Source organism: Amphiura filiformis, chromosome 13 (assembly GCF_039555335.1).
Source record: "Amphiura filiformis chromosome 13, Afil_fr2py, whole genome shotgun sequence".
NCBI classification, from domain to species: Eukaryota; Metazoa; Echinodermata; class Ophiuroidea; order Amphilepidida; family Amphiuridae; genus Amphiura; species Amphiura filiformis.
The window spans coordinates 21,511,499-21,532,737 of NC_092640.1; the positions used below are offsets into that span (position 1 = coordinate 21,511,499).

At 36.5% G+C, this 21,239-nt stretch overlaps 1 protein-coding gene and 1 long non-coding RNA gene across 2 annotated transcripts; one reads left to right on the forward strand and one right to left on the reverse strand.

Moving 5' to 3' along the window:
* The first annotated feature begins 326 nt into the window (after window positions 1-326).
* LOC140168105 (uncharacterized) lies at window positions 327-3,231 on the forward strand. Its single transcript, XR_011861148.1, has 2 exons — window positions 327-393; window positions 1,674-3,231. It is a non-coding gene; the product is annotated as an uncharacterized lncRNA (long non-coding RNA).
* A 12,370-nt stretch (window positions 3,232-15,601) lies between these two features.
* Window positions 15,602-16,042, reverse strand: LOC140167481 (uncharacterized). Its single transcript, XM_072190786.1, has one exon. The coding sequence runs from the start codon at window positions 16,040-16,042 to the stop codon at window positions 15,602-15,604; it is 441 nt and encodes a 146-aa protein (XP_072046887.1).
* Window positions 16,043-21,239: the final 5,197 nt, after the last annotated feature.

The following is a 21,239-nucleotide window of genomic DNA, read 5'->3' on the forward strand; positions in this document are numbered from 1 at the left end:
CATGAGCAACAAGGGGGTGTCTGACCCAATATTTAATAGGCCGGTTCTCGGAAACAACAAGGAGTATAGACCTACCGATTGAAATGTGTTCATTGGGCACATAGGGCTATGATATAAGTGATTTTAAATAAAACCTGAGAGGGTGACCAGCCAACCCATTTGGTGATTTGAGATGGACTGACCCAGTAAAATGACTGTCTCTCCGCGAACCAAAGGGCCAACACCAACACAAGAGACTAGATAGTTTTTAAAATACCATTTTAATTTTAATTATTTATTTTTCATACAGGTTCTGTGATATGCAACCGTGAAGTTCCATACCTGTGGCAACACCCGTGGCAACACCAAACACCAACATATAAATCACTACTGTAGTCTGGAGGATTACCAAAGGTACGGTATTTAAAACCGCTTTATCCATTTCAAAATGGAACTTTTTGAATCTGAAGAAAATTCTTTTATTTTTCTCATAAATCCCAGTGACATTTTAAGTCTGAAATACTTACGGTTCTACGTCCACTGTGATTCTGTGAAACACATTTTTGCTTCTAAATATTAAAACCACTGCTGCTAGTGCAATTTAGCTTTTAAAAAGTCAAAACTTAAGGGCTGGGGTATGAACGTTTGGACAGTATTTATTTTGGGACATTAGAGCACATCAGACATATCGAATTGCATTCTGAATATGAAGAATGTCATTCTGATATCAAATAATTTTGATTTTTGAAATTCGCAATTTAATACACATTTTATGGCAAATCATTAAAATTTATATTTTTGATATTTAACAGTACTTGAAGTAAACTTTATAAATCTGATGATTTATGAAAGGTCAAAATTTTCAATTGACCGTCGGCTTTTCCTCCCTGCTACATACACTTTCAGAATATATCATTAGATTTATATAATTTACTTCGAGGACTGTTATATATCAAAAATTTGAAAAATATCAAATTTTTCTAATTTGTCATAAAATTTGTATTATATTGTGATTTAAAAAAAATGTAAATTATTTGATATCAGAAAGACATTCTTCGTATTCAGAATGCAATTCGATATGTCTGATGTGCTCTCATGTCCCACAAAAAAATACTGTCGAAACGCAATAAACGCTCATTTTGGATCCCTTAAAGGAAGGGACATGGTAAAATATTTTGTATTCTTATACAATGTACATATTGAGACTTTACAAAAAAATGTACCATTAAAATTATTGTTTCCAAATTTTGAGTTGCTTGTTCGTGCAGTTTTGATGAGAAGCAATGCCTCACAGGATATGCAGATTATGAACTAAACGAAATTTATCTCAGGCGATAAATTTTAGTATTACTTTACTAATCTTAACGAGTAAAATATGAGCTTTATGCCAATACCAAAAATCTCAGTTTTGATATAAAAATTAAGGGGAAAAAAGGGGGAGGGGTTAAGTTAAGACAGTACTCTACATGTAATGTACATGTATGTTTGTATCCTTCTCTGGCGGACTCTAAACAAGTGATGTGGAAATACCTGGCTAACCATAGACCCTTGATGATTATGAATTTCTCGTTGACACAAAATATTTTTTCAGTTGTTTTGGAAAACGGCCAGATGTGTAAGTGGCAATAAGATATTAATTTTGTTAAATTTTTAAGTTAAACTAATTCGTAATTTTATGTACAATTTTCTTTCAGTTGCTGCTGAAATGGGACCCAAACTCTGCAAACTACAATGGAACATGATGATAGAATACATTTATCAGCCCAGCAAAACAGTGACGAAGATAGACATGCAAAAAACAAATGCCTCCAATTGATGACAAATCATAAAAAACATAAATTTAAAGACTGTTTTTCTCACAGTCTTAATTGTGGAAAATGGATTCATCAGATTCAGAACTTTTCATTAGGGATACCGTTTTTTAATAAGGAATATGAGTGACAAACTTTAAGACTATTTTTCCCACAATCATGAAAATATGGGTACATGTATATCATGAAGATTGGGGCCACAATGTCGAGTTAAACACATGAAAATGTAAATAAAATAATTAAGAAACTCCGACATAAATACATATGTAAGAGTGTTCTGGACTACCTATTGTCAATGCTGTTTGTCGCAAATGCATTTTAAGATGTGTAGACTGAACACTGTATCACTGACATTGGTTTTAAATGAGTTTTGTCAGATATGAGGGGTCAGACTCCAGCCCCAGTCATGAAACTTATATTCAGAAAGATTTTATTTAAATGGTTAATTTAAACAAACCAAGATGTCATGTATATTACAGAGAGCTGATACATAATTTATGTTTGCAATACCGTATTTAATTTATTTAATTCTGTAAGTGCAGCAGGGTATAATGTATGATGTTATTGCCGTAATCACAATCTATTTTTGATATAATTTTGATACAGATTTTGATCGGGCCCCAAGGAAGATCAGCGTTTCATTGATGGGGTTACGGTGCTTCAAGAAAGTATAAATAGATGCATTAGTTTTTGATACACTTGGAAATAGGAATACATCCTGTTATCATATGATATCAGCTAGTATCAAAATATAGTGTATCAAAAAACCTGGCTGTTGAACAATCAAGTGTATCAAATCGTATCAAAATCTTTCAAGTGTATCAAATTGTATCAAAATCTTTCAAGTGTATCAAATTGTATCAAAATATTTCAAGTGTATCAAATTGTATCAAATTCTTTCAAGTGTATCAAATTGTATCAAAATTGTGCAAGTGTATCAAATTGTATCAAAATCTTTCAAGTGTATCAAATTGTATCAAAATCTTTCAAGTGTATCAAATGGTATCAAAATACTTTCAAGTGTATAAAATTGTATCAAATTTTTTGCAAGTATCTAACCGTATCCAAATCTTGAAAGTGTATCAAATTGTATCAAAGTTGATATGATTTGATACAATTTGATACTTTTTGATATATTTTGATACAATTTGATATATTTTGATACATTTTTGATATATATCAAAATGTCCCATTTTGATATACTTTTGATACAGTAGGCTACTTTTTGATACAATTTTGATATTATCAAAACTATATCCAATTTCTGCCAGGGTATACCCAAAATATGTAGTACCACTACCTCAATATTCTACTTTCTTTCCTACCAATAATCAGAGCAAATAAACTTATAACTTACTGAAGACAAAGGACTTAATGGACTTACAAATAGAAGCTTGATTACAGGAGATAGTTACTGGTCATGTATACTTGCATGTAAACATACTTGTGTTACCAATACTTTGATAAGCTCCATATGTGGTAAGCTTATAATTATAGGCTTACTGGTATATGGTATGGAACCTCGTTAAGCACAGTACCGGTACTTTAAATATGCTTTTTTCAGTATGCTTTAAATGTACTTTTCTAGTCATTGTGCTTTATTTGTACTTTAAAGGTACTTTATTGTCGTTCCGAATGTCGCACATTGCAATGTTGTTTAGAAAGCACATTTAAAGCACAGTGCTTTAAATATACTTGTTTTGGTATAAAGTATAATTAAAGCACAGTACTTTAAATATGCTTGTTTGGTATAAAATACAATTAAAGCACAGTGTACTCTAAATATGCTTTTTTTCAGTATGTGCTTTAAATGTACTTTTCTGGTCATTGTGACTTATTTGTACTTTAAAGGTACTTATTGTCGTTCCAAATGTCGCACATTGGAATGTTGTTTAGAAAGCATATTTAAAGCACAGTGCTTTAAAAATACTTGTTTTGGTATAAAGTATAATTAAAGCACAGTACTTTAAATATGCTTGTTTGGTTATAAAGTACAATTACAGTACAGTACTTTAAATGTGCGTTTTTTCAGTATGCTTTACATGTACTTTTCTGGCCATTGTGCTTTATTTGTACTTTAAATGTACTTTATCGTCATTCCAAATGTCGCACATTGAATGTTGTTTAGAAAGCATATTTAAAGTAGGCCTACAGTGCTTAAATATGCTTGTTTTGGTCCAGGGTCGATATGTCCTTTAAATAACCCAACATTAAAACATTCTATGCCAAATTTTTCCAACCTTTCTAAAAGAATAGTTCTGAAACTACAGTTTGTCCACTCTGAAGTACAAAGTGACAAAGCGCGCATACAAAGCATGTAAACAGCACTGCGTCTATGCTGCAGCTATGTCTGCCTTCAGCCTTCAAAGTCAGCACAATGTGTGCGTCCGCATCAATACTATGTACTTCAAACTAGACAGACAGTATATACGTATTCAAAACAAAGGCCTTAAAGCTACAATGTACGACAACCACCCATTCCCATTTTCTTCAATCATTCAACCACAAGTCAACAACCACCAAACAATCCTATTTAGAACTTTTCAACTAAAATTATAGCCACACTCTACACACATACCAATTGGGTGTCAAACAATCCAAAAATTACCTCACAAGTCAATGTGACACATATAAAAACATACCTCAAGGCCATCGTACATTCTAGCTTTAATACACTGTTCATAAATTAAATAATACTCTGCAATTATGTTAACTTTTGTAACGTCATTCCAGAACAAATAAATTTATATGCTTAAACTAATATTTCCAACTTCAGATTCTTTATTTTGTCTCATCTTATTTATCCCTTTTAAGAAACAATAGTAACACATATTAACATCTATAAGTCAACTTCATATTAACAATTACATAACATTCTAAACACACATTCAACATATAATACAAACCTTCACAAAAAAACTCAACCTGCAAACAGAACAAACATTCTCTAAATTATAATCAACAACTACTCAGTATTTTATCAACAATTATACATTCCATACATGTGTTCATGCATATCAAAAGCATGCACTTGAGGGCTCATACATATATCTCTCATTTCAAATAATAGCCATGAATAAAAACCAGACATTTCAATAAAAGGTCACTTCAAATCATCCACAAGTCACATAGTTTAGAAATACAAAACATTCCTTAAGGGAAGGGGTATGTACGTTTCAACAGTATTTATTGGGACATTAGAGTACATCAGACCAATCGAATTACATTCTGAATACGCAGAATGTCCTTCTGATGTCAAATAATTTTGATTTTTGAAATTCGCAATGTAATACACATTTTATGGCAAATCATTTAAAATTGATATTTTTGATATTGAAATTTTATACATCTGATGATTTATAATTGAAGCTTATGTAGGTGGAATAAAAAGCCCACAATCAATTGAAAATTTTGACCTTTCGTATTGAAGATATGGATTTTTCCCCCCAAAACACCAACAAAAATTAGGTCTTTTGGGGGAAAAATCCATTTCTTCAATATTAAGAAGGTAAAAATCAAACTTTAATAATTTGTCATAACATTTGTATTATATCATAAATTTCATAAAATGTAAATTATTCGATATCAGAAAGACATTCTTCGTATTCAGAATGCAATTCAATAGGTCTGATGTGATCTCATGTCCCACAAAAATCCTGTCGAAACGCTCATTCCAGTTCACTTAACCATGTCACTTAACCATGATTTGAAGTGACCTCCACATGCTATGAGTCTAGTATTCATTCCAAACTATTATGAAATAAAAAAATATACAACCATCAAGTGCAACCTTTTCATATGGATGTACACAAATAACAACAAACCCATCTATACATAGTTGCCACCCCAATATCCAATCCTATTTATAAAATGTCCATTTCTACATTCCATAACATAAACAACACAACACATACAACTCTTACACCTCAAAATCAATCCATAATACACATTACACACACTCGGATCACACAAGGTTCTGAACAGAAACTCGACATACAACCCAAAATGCACATCAAAAACCAGTAATCAGGATCACACAAGGTTCCCAATTACCACCAACCAACCTGAACCACAAACCGCAAATGCCGAAAACCGCGAAACCCGAGAACCGCTCTAGTTAAATTTAAAATCCCAACCCTCCCGCCCAACTTAATCTAAATTCCATTGCATGGAAGCTTCGAGAAGCAGGGCGTACGTATAGTTCCTAAAAAATCAAATTGTTCTCATAAAATGTATTCAGAAATTATAGCCCCCTCAGATCGTATAGGGTAGGCAGATCGAAGACTGGAGTTTAAGTACAGTCTCAAAATGTAAACAATTTATTGACATGTATATACCATGTCCGTGCACCATTTCAGATTGTAGAAATTGGTATATTCTCCTTGAGCAATGTGCAGGAGTCGTAATCTCATAAGGCCCATAAGATCGTAGATGTAGGCCTTGTTTTTCCTTGTGGGTTGTAGTACAGGAAAGTATATTCGAAAGTATATTTGAAAAAGCAATATGATCCTTTAAAACATTATTGGTGTAAAGTAACCAATTCAGGAGTTTGGCACGGACCTGGATTGGAGTAAGCACTGGATGAATTCGGGTTGCTAGTTCCTGTGAGCAGCCCCCAGTGCCGTGAGGTCGGCCAACTATAGGCTTTTAATTATGACCCATTGATGGGGTTGGCCTCACTATTCTTCTATATGGAGTAAAGTACATGGTAATGTTGGTCAATAAAATAGCATTCATAAGTACCGCAGTCGTTGAGTGGAAGCTGTCTTTTTCATCTCGTAGTGTGTCTCTGTCTAATGATAATAATAAGTTTATATTCATTATGAGCGATAATGAGAATGATGCCATCACTGCACTGATCACTGCACTGATCATTCTGCTTAAAAAACGTTCTTTAAACATGTTAAATAATGATAGTTAATTTCTCATGTTCATAATAATATGTTGTATTCTCTATGTTCGATCCTGTATTTTCATTTAATGTCTAGTTTGACTTATACCTGGTTTGTTTGGGTGATTGTCTATAAAATGCTGATTCTGATTCTGAATGAACTTTCTTTCAAACTTGAAATGAAGTGATTGATTCATGCGTTATGTAATCGCAATCATTCAACCGATTCAAGTAAAATCATCGTATTTTATGGGCTATACGCTGTTTTTTAAATATTTGGATTCTGATGCCTATTTCTCAACTTAGGTCCAGTTTTTTTAATTTTTCTGGGACACCCTGTACACCCAATTTGTCAAACATGAATTATCACTCAAATTATTGTAACAGGTATACCTATATAGGCCTATAAATTTCATGTTTTGTCTTATGTTGCCTCCATACCCAATGTGTCTTTGTTAACCCATTTTGACCCTACCTGCTACCCATACCTAACATTACATCACTGACCTTGCCCATTTCCTGTCCTATCCTTGCAATTTGACCTGATAACCCACCCCATACTCTGTGCTTTTTCATGTGCTAGGCAGTTCTGCACTGACCTCCACCAAGTCAAGACCATGCTGGATTCAACCATAGATAAGGAGACACTATACTATCATGGACTTAAACAAACACGCATAGCACTTACCTACAATGAAACATGAACAATATCAGATATACTGCCAATAATCACAGCTCAAGTGCTATCTTTATCATTGTTGTTTCTTTCAAATATGAATAATATTAGTAAATAATCAATAAATTGCATGGTTTATAATAATTACTAGTATTGAGATATAATATATACAGAAAGACTATAGAGGGCGCTTCTCGGCGCGAAAAAATCTGGACGCGAAAAAATCTGGACGCGAAAAAAATCTGGACGCGAAAAAACTCGGCCCGTTACAAACTCGGCGTTGGTTTTACAATCTCAACGTCATCGTTTTGAACTCAACGTTGTATTTTAAAACTCGACGTTATTATTTCATTCTCGACGTTATCATTTCATTCTCGACGTTGTTTTTATTCTCGACGTTAATTTTTTTTATTCTCGGCGTCATTTTTTAAACTGGACGTCATTTTTTAAGTCTCGCCGTTTTTTGTCTTGTCTGGCGTGCCATAAAAAACTAGTTAGGACATACTGCACACACAGAAAAAAAAATCAAATTGTATGTACCAAAGTCAAAACACATAATGCCTAGGCAAATTTGAGAGCATGTTTTAGGCGAGTTACAATATGGGCGAGTTAGGTAAAGGCGAGTTAAAAAGGCGAGTTACCCCCCACAGAGTCAGGCTATTTTTAGATATTCCCATGGGTAACACTATGAAGTCCTGGTGGCGAGTTACAGTAACACTATGAAGTCCCGGTGGCGAGTTACAGTAACACTATGAAGTCCCGGTGGCGAGTTACAGTAACACTATGAAGTCCCGGTGGCGAGTTACAGTAACACTATGAAATCCTGGTGGCGAGTTACAGTAACACTATGAAGTCCCGGTGGCGAGTTACAGTAACACTATGAAATCCTGGTGGCGAGTTACAGTAACACTATGATGAAGTCCCAACAGTGAGTTGATGGAATATTCATCGAGACTTTTATGTTTTGAATTGGTAATTTGTGGATACATTGCCACCAAGAAAGTTAAAAAGTTGTGTGTTTTTAAAACAATTTGAGATATTTTAAATGCTTGGGAAAAGAAGATGAAACCAGCAAAGTTTTCTTGCACATGCATGTATGCAGACACATAGCTTATCTGGTTGTATAACAACCTTGACCATGCACAGCAGGAGCCCAGTGTGATATTTTCTGAAAATAACCATGTGTTTCTCAAACCACATGCCATCAGTGGCTGCAATGTATTCTGGGGTTACATTTAAACAACCTCTGAAGTATAATTATGGAACTGACATGAGTCAAAGAATACAAGTATCAATTTTTTTAAATAATCAGTTTTTGAATTTTGACCAAAACTGCATTTTTGGTTCAAAATCTTGGACTTTCTGGAAATTCACAACTCGCCACATGGACTTTCCGGAAATTCACAACTCGCCGCGTGGACTTTCCGGAAATTCACAACTCGCCATGTGGACCTTCTGGAAATTCACAACTCGCCGCGTAGACTTTCCGGAAATTCACAACTCGCCGCATGGACTTTCCGGAAATTCACAACTCGCCGCATGGACTTTCCGGAAATTCACAACTCGCCGCATGGAGTTTCCGGAAAACACTGCAGGGGGTAACTCGCCATTTTAACTCGCCTTTTTCTAACTCGCCTATTTTTAACTCGCCAATAACCTGTTCTCGGCAAATTTGTACAGTATTAATGGTATTTGTAATAACTATTGATTGCAGTATTTAAAATCAAGGCTGATATCTATTTATATGATAAAGTATAATATGGAACGGACATGAGTCAAAGAATACATTAATGGTATCAATTTTTTAAATAATAATTTTTGAATTTTGACCAAAACTGCATTTTTCACAACTCGCCACATGGACTTTCCGGAAATTCGCAACTCGCCACATGGACTTTCCGGAAATTCACAACTCGCCATGTGGACTTTCCGGAAATTCACAACTCGCCGCATGGAATTTCCGGAAATTCACAACTCGCCTCGTGGACTTTCTGGAAATTCACAACTCGCCTCGTGGACTTTCCGGAAAACACTGCAGGGGGTAACTCGCCATTTTAACTCGCCACGTGGACTTTCCGGAAAACACTGCAGGGGATAACTCGCCATTTTAACTCGCCTTTTTCTAACTCGCCTATTTTTTAACTCGCCAATAACCTGTTCTCTTTATTATAGGGTTAATATTAAAACATTAAAGTACATTATATTTGTAGTGGACGTGTGTTAGACACTAGCCTATATGAAAACCAAATTAAACAAGTAGAAACAAGCTAAGCATTCACTTAGGGCACACACTACACGACAAGAGTATAGCTAAACTTGTTCTAATTTAAATTTATCTATTTTGAAATCATAGGCAGAATAATAAATTATTAAAGTGGTGACTTTTGCCTGATAAAGGCCTATACAGCTGCATCACCTTTGACTTTTAATCACATACTAGATGTGAACAAAATGTTAAATGGATTACGCAGGAAACATTGTAGACGAGATTCTTTGCTATGAGTTAATGAGCAGCGACTCTTACTAGCCTAATGCCTCGGGATGTACAAGTAACAAAAAGTAATACACCTGCACCATGGCTATGCTGGCTAGCCAAACGTCTGGTAAAAAATTGGTCTACATTGTTGTTTTACTATGTTTACCACACATAGACATACGGGGATGGATAAATGGCGAGTTAAGTGACGGTAAGTTATGGGCGAGTTACTGTTAGACCATTGGGTGAGTTACTGTTAGACCGTTAGGCGAGTTAATGTACTGTTAGACCATTGGGCGAGTTACTGTTAGACCATTGGGCGAGTTACTGTTAGACCAATGGGTGAGTTACTGTTAGACCAATGGGCGAGTTACTGTTAGACCATTGGGCGAGTTACTGTTAGGCCAATTGGCGAGTTACGGTTAGACCATTGCGTGGATAATTATATGCTAAGATGGTGGTGGTGTAGTGTATAGGAACAGGGTGGAAAGCACTTATACTGTAGCTTGGGGTGGGTTAAGGTGTGGTGGGTAGGGTAGAGCGTGGGAGTTGGGTTAAGGTAATTTTGGGGTCATTCAGGGTCATCTGCGGTCAATCACTATAGATTGTCGCAGGTTTATGAAATTTGGTGGGAACGAACACTGAAGCGAGACAAAAAATGTGAAGGTCATTTCGGTACCATCCAAGGTCAAATCGCCATAGATCGTTTGATGAATGATTACAGAACGAAGACAAGAAATGGCATGGTCATTTTGGGGTCATTCTGATTATATGACTAAACTAAGCATCAGAACTCGATCAAAAAAACATAAATGAAGTTGTTTTGTGTATGGGGGTGGGGTGTGTGTGCATGGGGGTGGTGAGATTCACTAAACCCAAATAGTTTCTTGTGTTTTCATGGCACAGATCATGGGAATCAATAACATCAGATCTTTGGAATATTCAATAAAGACTGTATATTGGTTTTCTTTGTATCTAGTTCTAAGGAAAAGGAAGTAAAAGATGATATTTACTCAAATTTTAGTGCCATTTCACTACCGTACTGGTAGCTTCTTCAGATTGGCAGCCCATCCTTGTTTTCTGCTTGTTTTTATTATTGAAGACCAAAAAAAGACTAGTTTTCATATGACGTCCTCTCAACTGGACCAAAATGCTGTACTGCGCAGATCAGCAACCGATCAAGTCGCGCCTAATACCATGACGTCCGACGCAAACTAGTCTTTTGGTCCTTATTGCGATGGGTTTTGGCATACTTATTTCCTCACAGCGTTGCAGAATAAAAATAAAATAATCGTGCTGTCTATGTAATCAGGAAACTACAGAGGCGATAGTGTACATTTAAATTTGTCATTACTACTTCATGTTGATATTCAAACAGTGCTATAAAGTTGTCTTACCAAGGAATGTGTTTGTATTAAAAGAAATAATTGTTTTACAACTTGGATGAACTAGAATTACTTTTATGCAAATCCGAAAATTGCAACAGATATTTTTCATTTCTTTAAGATTGAGCGGTATTGCCAGATTGTACGTACAGTTGGGCTACATTAATAGCCTCATTATAGTTTTATTGATACTGGTAAAATATTTGTCTGTATGTGCTTGTTGTTCTGCTATAGCGTATATAATCTGTTAATGATACTTTAACATGTTTAACCACACAGTCAATTAATTTATGTCAACATGACCTTTTCACGAGGCTGTGTTTATATAACTGAATTCATTTATACAAACACAACCTTGAGTAAATTAAAGAGAGTACTTAAGGGATCTGGAATGGGCGTTTCGATAGTATTTTTTGTGGGACATGAGAGCACATCAGACATATGGAATTGCATTCCTAAGAATGTCTTTCTGATATCAAATAATTTTCATTTTTTGAAAATCACGATCTAATAGGCCTACAAATTTTATGACAAATTATTAAAATTTGATATTTTTCATATTTTTGATATATAACAGTCCTCGAAGTAAATTTTATAAATCTAATGACATATATTCTTAAAGTGTATGTAGCTGGGAGGAAAAGCCGTTCAATTGAAAAATTTTGACCTTTCATATTGGAGAAAAGCCGTTCAATTGAAAAATTTTGACCTTTCATGTTGAAAATATGGACTTTTTTCCCCAAAATTACCTATTTTTTTTGTGTTTTGGGAAAAAGATCCATATCTTCAATACGAATGGTCAAAATTTTCAATTGATCGTCGGCTTTTTCATCCCACCTACATACACTTTAAGTAAAAATCATCATTTGCGAATTCCAAAAAATCAAAATTATTTTATATCAAAAGGACATTCTTCGTATTCAGAATGCAATTCAACATGTCTGATGTGCTCTAATGTCCCACAATAAATACTGTCCAAACGTTCATACCCCATCCCTTAAATGGGGAAACTTAGGCAGGCGATAAAGAGAAAATATATTTACTTTAGCACTCATGCATGGACCCTGTCAATTGAGACTTAATGTCTGTTAAGTGAGGGCTGTTATTTGAACAGTTATGGGATTAGTTAATAATATTATTTTGGTAAGTCCCAGGTGGTGGTCGCAGTGCATTCTCTAAATTCAGTAAATTTCCACCGTCAACCGTGTAATTGAATGGGATTATTTTGAAATTTTAAAACGCTTGAAATATCACAAACAAATAGGCCTATGTTAATAAATAATATAAATACAAGCTAAAACCGTTGGGGTTCGATAATGAACCCCACAAAATTAACCGAGTATATTGGAAAATGCCATACGGCCGGGCGGTGTCACAAGTTGCCGGCTCTATCATGCCACTCGCCGCCTGATAGGTTTCTACCTCTTACAAATGTTATTCGGGTCAAATTTGTTGTCAGAACACGGAGATAAAATAGCATTGAAATGGAAATAGATGTATCAAGGACGTTTATGAACATTAATAAATAGATGTATCGAGCATGTTACGTTTATAAGCATTAAGACATAGATGTAACAAATTGTTATACGTTTATGAACATTAATAAATAGATGTATAGAGGATGTTACGCTTATGAACATGATTTTCAATATTGTTAACAATATTGCTAGTATGTCAACAAATGAGAGTTCTGTAATTTGTTACGATTTATTTGGCCCGCCTTTTGCCAGTAAATAGGCTGTCATGAATTATCCAGTGTATTTTTATTATACGTGCCCGGTCTTATCACTTGGTACACAATAGCTCACCAATCTGAAAGCCTGTTTTAATCACAATGGTCAGAATTAAATAGCCAAAATGATTAGACAAATAGGCTACACTGTCCATACCCATACACTGACTACAGTCTCATTGCAAGATCATAGGCTATAAGTACCGTAGTCCTTGTCATTTGAGGTACGTAAAAACATACTCATTATGATCGATGCGAATTATAGAAACAGTTCAAACAATAAAATAACTACACCTTTATCTTGACACTTCCTCATTTGTTCGCCCTGTTCCTTTTTAAAGGAATTTTTATTAATTCGGTCTTCAATTATATCAGCAGTCGCCATAGAGGGCATGATGAGTTGGTCAAAGATGTTGTTGAGTTTGCAAGTGTGGAACAAAGTAAAGATTGGAAATTTGGATCTTGGTCAGTTCCTTTAAAGCCATGTGTGATTTGCATAAAGAATAGATTCCTATTTTTAAAATGTTAGTTTTCACTGATCACATTCCTTTTTTAATTTTAAGCCAAACAAGTGAGGCAAAACGAGGAAAATTGCTATTTCATTCCAGCGCCTATACAATGTGTGTGTTAGCTCGCCGATCAACTTATTATCATGAATATTGGCGTAGTTTCACACAGCTAGGACGAACAAACAAGACGTAAGACTAATAGCGATATGCACACAGTTTATACGTCACTGATTGAATGATTCATTAATGCACGCAATGTGTTTAGCTACCACTCGATCAGTGAACTCGGAATAAAACCGAAGATCTCCGGTTTTATTATACAAAAACTTTTACTGTAATTAAAGCTCTTCCAGGTTAGTCTAAAGTTCACATGCTGTACACCATTGAGTATTACAAATTTACAATCATGCAAAAAGTAGAAATTCAACTTCAAAAAAATGTTCCCATTTGTAAATTTAAATTTGTAAATATAAATTACAAATTAAATTCGCCCAATGGTCTAACAGTAACTCGCCCATTGGTCTAAAAGTAACTCGCCCAATGGTCTAATAGTAACTCGCCCATTGGTCTAAAAGTAACTCGCCCATTGGTCTAAAAGTAACTCGCCCAATGGTCTAACAGTAACTCGCCCAATGGTCTAACAGTAACTCGCCCATTGGTCTAACAGTACAGTCTTCAGTCTTTATGCTCCTAAATAAAGCAGTTAGCTTGTCCAAGGAGAAATGTGCTGCTCAAAACACAGGTGCAGATGTGGCAATAGTGCAGGATATGTACAAGATGTGCGAGTAAAATGAACTCTAGATGCTTAGAGAACCTGGTGGACTGCAGAAGGCTGTAAAGCTCTAACTGCAGGGAGTGCTGCTGACTGGAAGGCTTGGACTGATGTTGATGTTACAGCTTCCACAGGCAGGCAGTTCCAAATTGGTATCGTGCGAATGAAGAAAGAATACTTGTATGTGTCCCGAGATGCTCGGATGGGCTGATACCGGAGATGGTGGGTTAATCTCCCAACGGTTGGATGCAGTTTGATGATGGGTGGAAAGTTGACATTTATGAGTCCATGATGTATTTTGTGGAACATTGAACACTGAATGAACAGTCTCCTTGTTTTCAGAAGGTCCAGATCTAACTGGTGAAGTAGTGGTGTGACGCTAGCCCGCCTATCAAATTTTCCACAAATAAATCGGGCTGCTTGGCGCTGGACTGTTTCCAATGACTTGATGTCCCTAGATGTATATGGACTCCATGCTGATGCAGCATATTCAAGCTGAGGTCTTACTAAACTTTGGTAAGCCTTTAGTTTCACCTTCTGTGAGCATGGTCCAAGATTTCTTCGGATGACGCCAAGGGTACTCACTGCCTTAGATCGAATGTTAGCAATGTGCTCTTTGAAAGTCAAATCACTGGAAATGGTGACTCCGAGATATTTGTGACTAGCAACTTTTGGATGACTTGTTCAGCTACAGAGTAATTGAAGACAGACTGCTGCTTTTACGGGTGATGGTGAGATGTTGACATTTTGATGCATTGAAGGCCATTTGCCAACTGTCAGCCCATGCAAAGACAGCTTGCAGATCTTGCTGTAATATCTGATGATCTTCAGGTCCCCGGATTTCTCGGTATAGGATGCTATCATCGGCGAATAATCTGATGTTGGACTTTATCCCACTTGCAATATCGTTAATATATATCAAGAAGAGTGTAGGACCAAGGACAGATCCTTGTGGGACCCCTGATTGTACTGGGGCCCAAGCTGAGCACTGACCATTGATGTTAACAGACTGTTTGCGATCTGACAAGAAGCGTTGTATCCATTTGAGTGTTCTTCCCCTGATGCCATAATGGTCTAACTTTGTGGCCAATCTATGATGAGGGACCTTATCAAAGGCCTTACTAAAGTCCAGCAACAGAACATCCATTTGCCCACTTCTATTCAAGCATTCTGCCCAGTCATGAACTGCCTCGATAAGTTGCGTCTCGCAGGATCTTTTTTCCGGGAAGCCATGCTGGTTTTCTACTATGATGTCATTTGCAGAGAGATGTTTGGACATGTGTGATAAAACAATATGCTCCATTATCTTGCATGAGATACAGGTCAAACTGATTGGCCTGTAATTTGCTGGATTGGATTTGGTACCCTTTTTATATCCCAGTCACATGAGCTTTCCTCCAGTCATCTGGAAGCTGGCCAGTCGCATACGATTGCCGAAAGATATAATGCAACATTGGACCTATCTCAGTGGCATAGTCGTGAAGAAGTCTGGCAGGAATGCTATCAGGTCCCCCAGCTTTAGATGTGTTTAACTGCGCCAGTTGTTTAATCACTCCAGCCAGTTCGATGTCTAAGTCATCTATGCTGGAGAATGGCGAGGGGCCCTTGTCAGGTACGGATGTCAGGTCGTCATGGGTAAAAACCGATGAGAACTGTCGATTTAGTGCCTCCGCTTTTGATTTATCAGATGTAAAAGACTCTCCATCAACTACCAAGGTAGGTATGCCAACAGCTTCCCGCCTCAGTGATCTTATAAATGACCAAAATGTTTTCGGACTGGTATCAAGACTAGGCCCTAAGATTTCTTCCATGTAGTGATGGTACGATTCACGGAGTAATTTGGTTACATGATTACCCAGCAAACACAAACACGTTTTAAAAACGTTTTTAATAAGTTATATTTTGGCTTTTGGTTTACATAAAAACGTTTTAATAACATTAAAATGTCGGGTTATATAAAGGTCATGAAAACGTTTTAAAACGTTTTGTATGAAAAAAACACACTACAACAATATTTTTAAAATGTTTTCAAAAATGTTATTGTAAACTATTTTTGCAAACATTTTTTGCCAAATATTTTATCAACACTTAAATAACATTATGTTAAAATATTTGCACTCAGCAAACACAGGAATGTTCTTAAAATGTTCTTTTCAAAACGTTTTAATAACATTTAAATGTCGGGTTATATACAGGTTATGAAAACGTTTTTAAAACGTTATTGCAAATATTTTGGGCAAACATTTTTCGCAAAATATTTTTTCAACCCCACAATAACATTCTGTTTAGAATGTTTTGTATCAAGTTTTTAAAAATGTTTTTGAAATGTTATTAAAACGTTTTATACCCTTTATATAACCCGACATTTAAACGTTTTCTCTAAAACATTTTTTGTTTGCTGAGCAGTAGATTATCAAGAAATGATTTTTAATGTTATGAAAACGTTTTATACCCTTAATATACCCTTTATATAACCCGACATTTAAACGTTTTCTGACAACCTTTTATAACCTTTTGCGAATGATGTCGAAAACGTTTTGTGTTTGCTGGGCGCTGTTTCTTGTAAGAGCTCCAGAGTCTCTCAGATTTGGATTTTCTTGCAGCACTGTATAATTTGTCCCGTTTCCTCATGCTTGATTATATGATGGTTTATCCAGGGGTGGGATGGTTTCCCCTTGGACATATGATGGAGGACAGACTTTTCCATAGCTTCCAACAAAAACGTTTTAAACATATTCCAGTTTTCATTGACTGTTCTTGTGTCTGGCTTACTCTGGAAAAACTCAGTAGAATTCTGTTCAAGTATGTTCTTTAGATTTTCTGTGTCTGCTTTCTTAAAGTTGAATACCTTATGTGGGCATTTGTTTTGCCGTTTAGGTGCCAGATTGATTTCAAAGATTAGTATATCGTGATCACTGATGCCGGAAGCAACTCTAATATTGTTCACAATATTTGGGTTTGTTGTACACACCAAGTCTAAAACATTTTGAGAACGGGGTCTTGTAATTAGTCTGTTCAGCTGGGTCAACCCTGTTTCGGTGAGGAAGTCGAGAAACCCATCATGCAGCTTTTTGCGTGGGCTTCCAACTTTGGTCACACCAAGATCCCAATTTATATCAGGAAGGTTAAAGTCACCACACAATAAGATATTTGTGTGACTTCCATTGTTCTTGTTCATAATCTTGGCTAAGCTGTCAAATAAATGGTCGAAAGGCTCAGATCCACTTTTAGGTGGATGGTAAAAACTACCAATGTAGATCTTCCCGGCATTGACAAATTCCATAGATGACCACAATATTTCACAAGGGGTATCTAACTCGGGCATATCCACCGAGACAAAACAATCTTTCACAGCAAGAAAGACCCCTCCGCCTGCATGCTTCATTCCTATCTTTACGGGTGACATTATACCCTTCTGGAAAAATTGAGTACGTTGGAATTGTTGAGCCTAATTTAGACTCACAACCTATGATGACATCCGGATTATGTTCTTTCACAACTGCTTGAAAAGACAGTCTTCCCTTTTCACCTTTCAATCCATCGCAATTTATCACCATTGTTTTCAGCTTTGGCAAGCTACGTTTCTTTGTTTTCAGTGACGGTTTGGATCTACGATCATTAGATTTTGTTGGAGTAGAAGTGTCTTGAGGAACAAAATTGCTACTTAAGTTCAGATTCGTCAGTTAATGCTTCAAAGGAATTATGACTAGAAAACTGATCACTGTTGAAGAATGCAGAACCAATGTTGGGCATTCCACATTTGTTGCATGCAGAGCCAAGACAAATTTGGATGACGCACATACAGCTGGTAAATTTGGTCTGAGATAATGGCACAGTCTTTATGATACCAAATATCACAGGTGTCACATTGTATGGCTACATGCCCATCTTCAACTTCGTGATCACAGATTCCGCACAGATACTCTGGGCATGGGTTGGGCTCAACACCACTTAGGATAAGAATTAATATGATTGTTTGATGTGTGCGTAAACCATTTAAGTTGGACTTCATCAAGCCCCTGGCCTGATAGTTATGCTCTTTGGATCTAGTATAATGAGCCAGTGATAACTGGTGGTTAAAGCTATCTTGGGCTTTGTCAAACTGTGGCTCATTATTGAAAGAAGCATTGTTCTCAAAGGTCTCAAATGGTAGATTGGTAGAGCATGTTGTAGGGGATACACATATGACCCACACGTAGTAGAGTGAGGAGACACTCAAGGCAAATCGGAAAAGAATATCCATAATTATGACGGTTTGTAATCAGTTCCAATGCACTGCATGCCAGTACAGGTATGAAGTGATGAAGGCTACGTAAAATTACACCCAGTTCCACAAAAATTCAATATGGCCGCCTATTGTTAATATTTGACGGGAAAATTTTTAGAAGTCCAGGCTGCAATTTGGTGTAGAGTCAGACTCCAATCCTCTTCAGATAATCAAAATGGTACTGGTACACTCTTCTGGTGTCTTTATTTAAGAGACAAGTAAAAGGAATCACCGACCTGTTAATGTCCATATGATGATGTAAGCTTAACACAGTACAACACTGAGCAAGTCTGCTGAATTTGGAAGACTCTAAGTGCCAAATATGGGTAAAATGGCACTGAAATTTCTCCAACCAGAATCCAATACAATGTCCAAAAAGCAGCTCCCCAGGTTTCAGATGATATTAATCCACACCAGGATCCAATTTTGAGTTGAAAATAAGTATGATGCATAAGAAATAATGAATTTTTCTGGGAGCACAAAAGACACAACCTTTCCTGTATCATGAGCAGCACAGTAACTCGCCCATTGGTCTAACAGTAACTCACCCAATGGTCTAACAGTAACTCGCCCAATGGTCTAACAGTAACTCGCCCTTAACTGACCGCCACATAACTCGCCAACTAACCATTCCCTAGACATTATACGCACCCCATACACGCAACACACCCTAAAAATTAAGGTGCTAATATTTTAATTCGTCCGCAACTTGTGACCCAGGACCACAATGGTAAAAACATAAAGGCCCCAAGCCTGGCAGGGCTGAGGCTGCTGACTTCCATAGCATTAACGTGCAACTATTATAAATGGATTTTCAATATATAGAAGAGCCCTCAAGACACTAATTAGAATTGTGGTCATGGACCACAAGTTGCGGACGGAATCAGATTTTTGCACATTAAGGTTGGTGTATAAACCCGGGAATTTGGGCCTTAGTATTACTGCTCTTTTATTGACGTAAAGTAGGCCTATATAAAATTATAATGGCAAAAAATGAACTTCGATCAACATCACCAAGAAAGGTTGAGATTTGGGTAAAAATTGTGCCTTTTCGACCATTTTGATGAGTATTTCTAAAAGTTTGTAAAAATTTAAAAAGAATACAAATGCGTTCCTAAATCTTCGTATCTAGTTTTTGAAAATAAATCTGATGTAACAGTTGGATTTATCGATTTTTTTGCTATTCAAATTAGTATACTTTTAATACTTTAAACAACAATATAGTAATGAGGCCCATCATGCCCATGATGAGTGTCCCACGGTTAATACCAACCTTATTACAAACTTCATACCCATCCTCACCCTTAGTAACCAGGATTTATGTTTTTATAGGGCTGCGGGCAAGCGGGGAGTTAAAAAGTGGACCCTTTGTGAATTTCTCCTTTAAAAAGGGCTGATTTTCAACGTTTCAATTGTTTTCAGATTGGCAGGGGTGCAGAGGAGCTGCCCTACCCCCCCACACACACACACCCCCACCCCCACCCACAAACCCACTCCCTGGCTACGGCTCTGCCCATCCTACCAAAAAACGAAAAAAGAGGGGGGAAATAAAAGAGAGAACGTAAAAAGTTGATCCGTTTATGCACCAACACTTTGTAGGAATAGCAGTATTCATGGTATTGTTTGTGACTCAGACGTATATCTATCGCTGATAGAACACGAGCGATACCATGTTTTTTTTTGTCATTGTGTTTTTTATTTTTTAGGATAATCAGAAAACAAACTTATAATTAGAAAATATTGGAACAAATGCACATAAATCATCCAAAATCATCAATCAATACACAAATTTACACTCCACTCAACAATGCTCAAACAAAAATGATCATGCAATCAAACATCGTCATTCTGATTAAATTACATGCACAAGAGTAAACACACAAATTGATATCATTTCAAAGTGGAACAACATACATGTCGAAGCAGAGCAGTGCTTGGTCCCCGAGTTTCGATTGGTATCATAACATTTCCTTAAGTCCAGTGCACGGGGTGACCGACCCGATTTATAGTCTCATCTTCATTTTCATATAAACAGTTAGCATAAATAATTCAGAAAAAAATCCGCTGTTTTTCCCCGTTTTTTCATTACCAAAATGAATCTTAGGATTGAAACATTAATTATTTTGCTTTGTTTGGATGCTATAAAAAGTGCTATGGCAGAGTCGGTTATCGCCGTAGGCTGCAACTCAAACCATTTGCGCAATTTTCAGGGCAGAAATCCCGGGGCAGAAAGCCCAGTTTTAGATGCAGAAGGAAACCGAGAACCCTGGAAAAACCTGCGAGAGCGAGTATGAACTGGAAACCAAATGCACATAAATTCTGGGAACTGCCGGGGCGCGAACCGGAGACTTCAGACTGTGCAAAGCGAGGCTAGAACCACTACGCTAACCTGTCGATTGGTATTATAACATTTACTCATTGACCCATATCAATAAGTCTTATTCTATGACTAAATTATGAGCGAGATGTGCGCAGGGAAATTCCCGTACCCACTCATGCAGTCCCGGATGTCCAGAGAGTTTCTAGTCTGTGTTATAGACCGTGTACCTATATTATCCATAGGGAGAGAAACTACTGGGAACCACACACTCTCGGAAACATAGGTGTCCTATACCTTTCATGATGCAGTCATGTCTACAGTAGAATTCATCACGACCTTTGCAGGACTTAAACCTCATTAAAACCTATTAAACCAAGATAACACTCATTGAAAACAGCTCAACTGATTAAATCAGATCTTC